At 43.5% G+C, this 8,170-nt stretch overlaps 1 protein-coding gene across 1 annotated transcript in view; it reads left to right on the top strand.

Moving 5' to 3' along the window:
* The first annotated feature begins 275 nt into the window (after nucleotides 1-275).
* Nucleotides 276-8,170, top strand: part of LOC121916242 (angiopoietin-2-like) — a 27,450-nt gene continuing 19,555 nt past the window's right edge. Inside the window, exon 1 of the mRNA XM_042441110.1 lies at nucleotides 276-825. Coding sequence (XP_042297044.1) covers nucleotides 517-825 — 309 coding nt within the window. The 5' untranslated portion in view covers nucleotides 276-516. The remainder of the gene's footprint in view (nucleotides 826-8,170) is intronic.

Here is an 8,170-nt window from a genome sequence, read left to right as displayed (position 1 = left end):
TGTGCAGTCACATCCTAAACACTAGGGTTTTTTGGAAGACAAATGCTATTTCTTCCTCTTGCCAAACTGGCCAGGGATATTTGGAGTGTGCTGGAGGAATGCAGAGAGACCCAAGGACCGTTGCTTTTGGAGCGTACATTCTTGTGGTCTAATTATCTCATCAGAAGTGGCGCTTGACTCAGCTAGCATCTTTAAACGAAGCCCGGCTCGGTTCCAAAAACCTGCAGGGGGCAAGGGAGAGTGTGGTGGGGTGGGACGAGATGAGATGAGGGACCAGCCGGTGGGAGGGTTTACAAATCATAATCATAAAACTTCTTGCAGTTGTCAGGAGGACGTGAGCCAGAGATCGGAGAAAGTAATTGTTGGGGCTTTCCTACGTGCAGAAAAAGATTTTTTTTTTTGCAACCTTTGATCCTAGTCTGAGAGCTGTCTGGACACTCACATTGGCAGAAGCTGTGCAGCAGATAACACTGTGGGGCTGAAACTAGAGTGTTTTCTCTAAGGAAGGAGTGTAATATGGGTGGCTGGTGGGCATCTCTCTTCATCTTTCTGTGGGCAGTGATGGATCCAGGGGCTTTGGGGCTGGGACCCCACACCAAGGGGAAAGACCCTGCAGAACGGTCCCAGCATCGGGTGCAACGAGGCGCCTGCACCTACACATTCCTGCTCCCAGAGGCTGGAGACTGTGACTCCTTGGTTGCCGAGTACCAGGTTTCCAACTCGCTCCAGAGAGATGCTCCACCTGCGGCTGAGGCCAAGTGGCCGGTCAAGAGGCTTCAGCAGCTGGAAGACATCATGGAGAACAATACCCAGTGGCTGCAGAAGGTAAGGTAAAAGGGGGGGTTGTCTCAGGAGGGGGACTTTCAATGCTCTTGGTTCAGTGCTTGAGCACCAAACCAGGAGCACTCAGAGTAGTCCCTGCAGATAAAAGTACCACTAGGAGAGTACACTCCTGATTCCACTGGGGAAAGTACATGTCTAACCAAAATGTATAGAGAGATCTTGTAGCACCTTTTAGACTAATGGAAATAAAGAAGCTAGCAGCATGAGCTTTCGTAGACCTAAGTCTACTCCTCAGATGCATGGGACTGGACTGAACTGGAGTGTGGCTTTGGCATGCCTTCCAGCCTCTTAGGACTCATGCATCATTTAAACAGCATACCTCCAAAGTGACCCGAAGCAGCTTTATTTTGGCCTGTCTGTTCGGCCCCTAAGATAAGAGATAAATGTGTGTAACCTTTGGTAAAAACAATATTTTAAAAGGGGAGGGGAGGGACAAATTTTGCTGTCAAAAAGAAAGAAAGAGTGAAAGAAAGGGAAAATAACATTTACTAGGAGCAGTTCATCGCTTTCATGGCAGTAGGGCTAGCAAATCCAGCCTGACATTTGGTATAAACTTTAAGAAAGGTGCTGAACTCTCTCCCCAAAATAAATTCAGCACCTTGAACAGCTTTTATAAAATGGTGATTAAAACTCAACACAGATTCACAACTCCCTGACATAAAAGTCATTGCTGATCATGGAAGACTGGCAAAGCAATGTTGGAAGGCATGACTTGTACACTGTAGTAATGAGCAGGGATAATTAATTAGTTTTTAGACACTATAATGTATGTTGTGAATGAATTAGAAAGTAACTTCACAAGCTCTGCAACCTGCATTTATGCATCACCTTTGTTCCATCACACAGCTCAAGGTTCCCCAAAGAAATTCACTGCTCTGACAGTCTAAGCACTGCCCTGTTTGGCTTTGGCAAAGATGCAATATGAAGTGACTATTGCCCAGGGTCTGGGATGTCCTGTGCAAGTCATTGGCTGGGGATCTGTAGAGAGACCCAGCCAGTGGGAACGTTGGCATGGGTGGGAAGGAGCTGGACAAGAACATGAATTATACATTTGTATGTGACGTGAACATGCACCTAGACAAGGCTTGTGATCTTGCAGAGTGGCTAAGAAACTGAGGCTGCATCTACGCTGCAGAATTAATGCAGTTTGACACTCCCTTTAAATGCTATAGCTCCATCCTATGGAATTTGTAATTTCATCAGGTTTTTCGCCTTGCCAAAGAGTGCTGTTGCCTGGCCAAACTACAAATTCCAGGATTCCGTAGGATGGCACCATGGCAGTTACAGCGGTATCAAACTGCATTATTTCTACAGTGTAGATGCACACTTAGCCACAGCTCAGAAACTCTCTTGTTTGGAACATTGCTTCAGCCAGCAATGCATGAAGAAGCACTTGGACCTATTTATTGATTTATTTCATTTCTATGCCTCCTTTCTCATGGAATGAGCTATAACTTGACAACAGAATAGAAACACAGTTAACAATGAGCACATTAAAATAAAAGCTTATGAAGAGAATGCATCTGAGGAAGTAGACTGAAGTCTATGAGAAGCTCATGTTGCCAACTTCTTTCTTTCAGTTAATAGCTTACATAATAGCTTGCAAACAGTCTAAAACCATTTAAAGGGATACAAAAGTTAGTTGTTGCTGTTTTTGTCATTATTCCATAGACGTCATGTGTTTTATTCTAAAAACTCAATAGAATTTAAATAGAAAAAAAAATAAAGTGTGCACACATACACATACATATATATGAGGGGTCCCTGCGAGCAGTTACTTAGTGAAAGTCCACTTAAGCAAAAATGTCTTTGCCTCTTGCTAGAAAGAGAGTAGGGATCGAGTCAGCCTAGCTTTTAGTGGAAGGGAGTTCCAAAGAGTAAGAGCAACCACTGAGAAGGCTTTCTCCCTTGTCCTTACCCAACACAAAACAAGCCACTTTCTCCTCTGCAATATGGGGAATGCCAATAAAGATTCTTCTTACACAGCTTTATGCTAAGGTTATTGCAAGACCATCTACGGAGAGCTTTTTGGACGTGTAGTGATTTACTGCTCTGTGTTTCACCTTGTCTTGTGAATTTGTGAAGTATATTGTGCCTTTGGATCAACTTTGCACCTAAGGTCCTATAAATCAGGGGCAGGAATCATGCATCCTTCCAGAAGTTGTTGGACTGCAGTTCTTCACCATTGGCGATGCAGACAAGGCCTGATGGGACACACAGTCCGTCATCTGGAGGGCTACGCGACTCCTACCCCTGCTATAAATAGACAGCCAAGTCTTTTGTTTAAAGCATTTAGTTAGAGTAAATTAGCTCCGCTCCCCAGGCTGCATCTTTGGCCAGGGCTGAAGAGCAGGCAGGAAGAGACTTCTAATTCCTGACTTTGCTATTGCAATTTTTTTCCCTATGAATCATCAGCATCTTATAATGTATGGCTTTCTTATATCAGTTAGGGGAGTAAGTATGTGAAGCAAGAGTAGAGGCTGGCAAGCGTTTGACCCTTGAGGACCACATGCTCTATTTTGGGCCACATATCATTTCATTTATGACGGCAAATAGCCAGCATATTGGGCCACATATCAGCAACGAACGTGGCTGGGATAGCCTTCTACCTACTCTACTTTTTTATAATCTTCTCTCTTTCTTCACATGCACATAAAGGCTGCTGCCACACTGCAAAATGAACGCAGTTTGAGACTGCTTTCGCTATCATGGCTCCATCCTACGGAGCTCAGGGATGTGTGGTTTGTGGTGGCACGAGACCTCTCTGAGCGAGAAGGCTAAATATATCACAAAACTACAAATCCCAGCATTCAGTGGCATTGAGCCATGGCAGTTAAAGCGGTGTCAAACTGCATTAATTCTGCACTGCAGATGCAGCCAAAGAGAGAAAGAGCGCGTGAATTAGAAATGTACTAGAATCCCCATACTTTCCAGAATACCGCAGTAGATAGAGAGACTAGTCCAAAAAGATATAGACGCTAGTCCAGAAAGGGTAAATATTTTGAAACTCTGCATAAAGCATAGGTAATGTGCCTGTTTTGGGGGCCCTCAGTCTAAGAATAGTCTAAGGCCTGTTACAGACTGCCAAAATAAAGCTGCTTCGGGTCTCTTTGGAGGTATGCTATTTAAATGATGCATGGGTCTTAAGAGTCCGGAGGTCGCGCCAAAGCCACACTCCATTCCTAAGCACTGGAGTGCAGCTTTGGTGCAGCTTCCGGATTCTTAGGATGCATGCATCATTTAAATAGCATACCTCCAAAGAGACCCGAAGCAGCTTTATTTTGGCAGTCTGTAGCAGGCCATAGATCCCCTTTTCTATCCAGAAAGAAATAAAGAGGTGGGTGGCTTACCTCTTTTATCTCCCAAAAGTCTCCAGGGACAGCAATTCACTTTTTACAATATGTTGTAACCTTCCCCTTTATTTTTTTAACATTAAAGCAAATACGTTTTTGCAAAACCAGAGGTGGAATCCTGGCCACATTCAAATTCTGGTTGATATTTTTGACACACTGTGCAGCCTTTGAAAGGTGCCAGGGCAAAAAGATTGGCACTGGATCCACCAGCCTTAAAGCATCATCCCTGGCTCTACACTCCTGCATGCCCATGCGCTCTCCTCCAAACTGGTGTTAAAGACATTTGTTATGTGTGTTTTACAACACGACCCTATGGCACTTTATTCAGGAGTCAGTCTCGGTGCATTTATGAGGATAATATTGCCAAGATTCCCGTTTTTGCATTGTGTTGTGCACAACTGGGAGCTTTGGAAAGAAGGTCACTAACTGGCCAGAGTTCAAGTGCCTTGACCAGAATTTCTTCCTCCTGGCCAGCTTCCAGAAGAGAAAAATGTAAACACAAGGCGCTGAGGGTGGTGGGAAGAAAAAGATTCTTCTTTTTCCAGATCTCTGCAGAAATTGGAAACAAACAAACAAAAAAGGCACAGATTTTTGTGGGTTTTGGGGGCTATGTGGTCATGTTCTTGAAGAGTTTATTCCTGACGTTTCGGCAGCATCTGTGGCTGGCATCTTCAGAGAATGCTGGCATGGAAGGGACCAAGCCCTCCACATCCTCAGAGGCACGCTTTGCACCACATTTTGCTTTAGCTCTGCTTTCTGTCAAAAAAGAGAGGCACTCTGAAGTGCTCAAAAGACTTTCCTCTATTCTGGATTTTTAAAATTTATTTTTAAGGTAAAATTATGTTAACACAATGTGAAGTCGAAGGCTTTCATGGCCGGCATCCGTAATTTTTTATGGGTTTTTTGGACTATGAGGCCATGTTCTAGAAGAGGTTATTCCTGACGTTTTGTCACAGCTGCTGGCGAAACGTCAGGAATAAACTCTTCTAGAACATGGTCACATAGCCTGAAAAACTCGCAAAAAACTATGTTAAGACACACTGCATTCAGGTATTTTCATTTCCTAGGTGAGGAAATGTGCTTTGCACATCTCAGAGGAATTCCTTTTGAGCTGTCAGAGGTTTTGTTTTTCTATATGCAACCCCATATAGGAATCATGTCAACCCTCTCTTCTCCAGGCTACACTATGCTTCCTAAGTCACTCCTCACAGGGTAAGGTTTTTGGACCTTTCACTGAGACAGTGAACTTTATCGCACACCTTTATTTGCCCGTTATGGGAACGGGGAGAGGAGGACACTCATGTGCGCATGTGACCAGCCAAAACCTGATTTTATCGCACGCCAAAGCATCCTCCAAAAGGCCCCGTTCCATCCCGCAGTGCCAAGCCGTCCCCATTCAGTGCTGAGGGGCATTAAATGTTTTGGTCAGAAGTTTTCCGACCGAGGAAAATGTCACCCCTCAGGACTGAATGAGGACGGCTTGGAGTCAGGGGACGGAACGGAGCCTTTTGGAGGACGCTTTGGCGTGCGATAAAATCCGTTTTTGGCTGGTCGTGAGCACACATGAGCATCCTCTTCCCATTCCTGTAACGGGGACAAAAAGGTGTGCGATAAAGTTCTTAGTCCAATGCTCAAACCACTACATCACACTGACTCTTAGACTATGGTTACCTCTGCAGAGCTGGCTAATCTTTACAAATCAAACTGGCGTTAAAGATATGACAGGCCAGGGTTTGCTCATCAGTTGGCAACCCTAATCAGAGACAGTGGCGGATGTGACTCAAGAGTAAACAGTATGATGACCACAGTGACTTTTCTGCTTCTAACCTCAGTCAACTTTCGTAACAGTTCAGACTGGGCAGTTCCCCCCACAATGAATATGCTTGTTTCTCTCTGTCATTCTCCAAGTATGCCAGTTCTTTTTTGGGTTCTCCTGTTCTTAAAATAACAGTACCACCATCTTATCAGTTTATGCACATGAAGAATACTGGCAGGAAGGAGTCTGAGAAAGAGGATGGTATTTTTAGGGATACAGTGTGCATATAATTCTTCCTCTGGTTTAGCCTTTTAATATACATTTTTATAAAATGTTGGGCATTTTAATTTAATGTAAATGCATGGTGAAAATACTATACAATGGTGGTTGTCAACCTGTTCTGGACATCAAGACTAGTGAATACATAAGGTATTTATTTCTCTTCCATGGAACGCAAGTGTCTCAGTAAAGTACCATACTCCCCCCAAATGACCACAAGATGACTCCATGGGAGTTAAAGTGGAATTATGTTGCTTTACTTGTATAGTGCAAAAATCCCCACCCCAGTTTGGGATCTAAAGCTGGGTTGAAAGGAAAATAGCCAAACATTATTTCAAATAAAAATGACATTAAACTATCCATAAAAATAAAACCAGTTCAAAAACACAGGCTTTGGTGTCCTAGCTTTCTTTCACACTAGTTGTTTAGCTGAAATTGCCATCCTTTTTTCAGCTATCATTCATAGTAAATCCAGAGGACCAGTTGCATCTTAGTGCTTTCTCTGTTGTCTTCCTGACTTTTTTCAGATCTGATCTGTCCCTATTTTTCCCCTCTTAAAATCCAGTTGCAAAAACCTATTCAGATTTTGCAAGGCTACAGTGTCTTTAATTCGAACATGCCTCCAATAGCCTTTGAAAACTATTGTGTCTTTAATTGAAACCTTCTTCCTCTTAACATCTGCCTCTCATTGCTTCCTCCTCAGCTTTATTTTGTAATCTATTTACAGCGCTTTATAAATAACGGTTAATAATAATAATAATACTAAAAACTTGTTTATCTGTTTGCCCGGTATGTTATACATATCTGTAAACCATCCAGAAAACACATTTTGGATTTCTGTTCTTATTCTTTTTACTCTAAAATTATGAACTGATGTTGGCCCGATGTAATGTTTAGATGTAGGTTGACATCCCCAAAATGTTAATACAAGTTCAGGATGAACCGTAAAACTTCAACTTTTTCTGCAAAGCTGCTGATTTAGGTCCATTTTGCACAGATAATTTTAAGCATTTTGGGAAACGTTAAGGTTTTACCAATGAAACTTTGGTTTCTTTCACATTTTAAGCAATACATTGGTGTGGGAAACATTCAGCTTCTAATGCTGTTCCAGACAGGGAACCATTAAAGGCAAGAATTGCAGGGAGGAAACACCGAATTAAAGCTGCAGGAGATATTTAGTGAACAGGGCCTTCTTTTGTAAAGTTTATTTGGGAATGGTTTGTTTGGTCATGGGATTGGACAATACAAATTTGATTTCAGCTAACTGCAGCTAAATGATGCTTCAGCAGAACTGGAAGACCTTAGTATGGAAGCTGCTGTATTGATAATAATAATAATAACAACAACAACAACAATATGTTTTATTTATAGACCGCTATTCCGCAATGATCATAGCGGTGTACAGTAAAAATTGCAATACAATACAATTAAAAATACAAGGTGACAATTAAAGGAGGGAGAAGTCTAGTCCTTCAGGCTGTCCCTGATGGAGCTGGGTCTGCCTGATCGCTCCCTTTCAGGCCAAGATGACAGTTGAAAGAGGGAGGGGCCTCTTCCTTCAGGCTGTCCCTGATGGAGCTGGGTCTGCCTGATCGCTCCCTCTCAGGCCAAGATGACAGTTGAAAGAGGGAGGAGCCTCTTCCTTCAGGCTGTCCCTGATGGAGCTGGGTCTGCCTGATCGCTCCTTCTCAGGCCAAGATGACAGTTGAAAGAGGGAGGAGCCTCTTCCTTCAGGCAGTACCTGATGTTGCTGGGTCTGCCTGATCACTCCCTCTCAGGCCAAGATGACAGTTGAAAGAGGGAGGAGCCTCTTCCTTCAGGCTGTCCCTGATGGAGCTGGGTCTGCCTGATCGCTCCTTCTCAGGCCAAGATGACAGTTGAAAGAGGGAGGAGCCTCTTCCTTCAGGCTGTCCCTGATGGAGCTGGGTCTGCCTGATCG

Source organism: Sceloporus undulatus, chromosome 9 (genome assembly GCF_019175285.1).
Source record: "Sceloporus undulatus isolate JIND9_A2432 ecotype Alabama chromosome 9, SceUnd_v1.1, whole genome shotgun sequence".
Classification (NCBI taxonomy): Eukaryota; Metazoa; Chordata; class Lepidosauria; order Squamata; family Phrynosomatidae; genus Sceloporus; species Sceloporus undulatus.
This window is presented reverse-complemented; position numbering and strand designations above follow the sequence as displayed.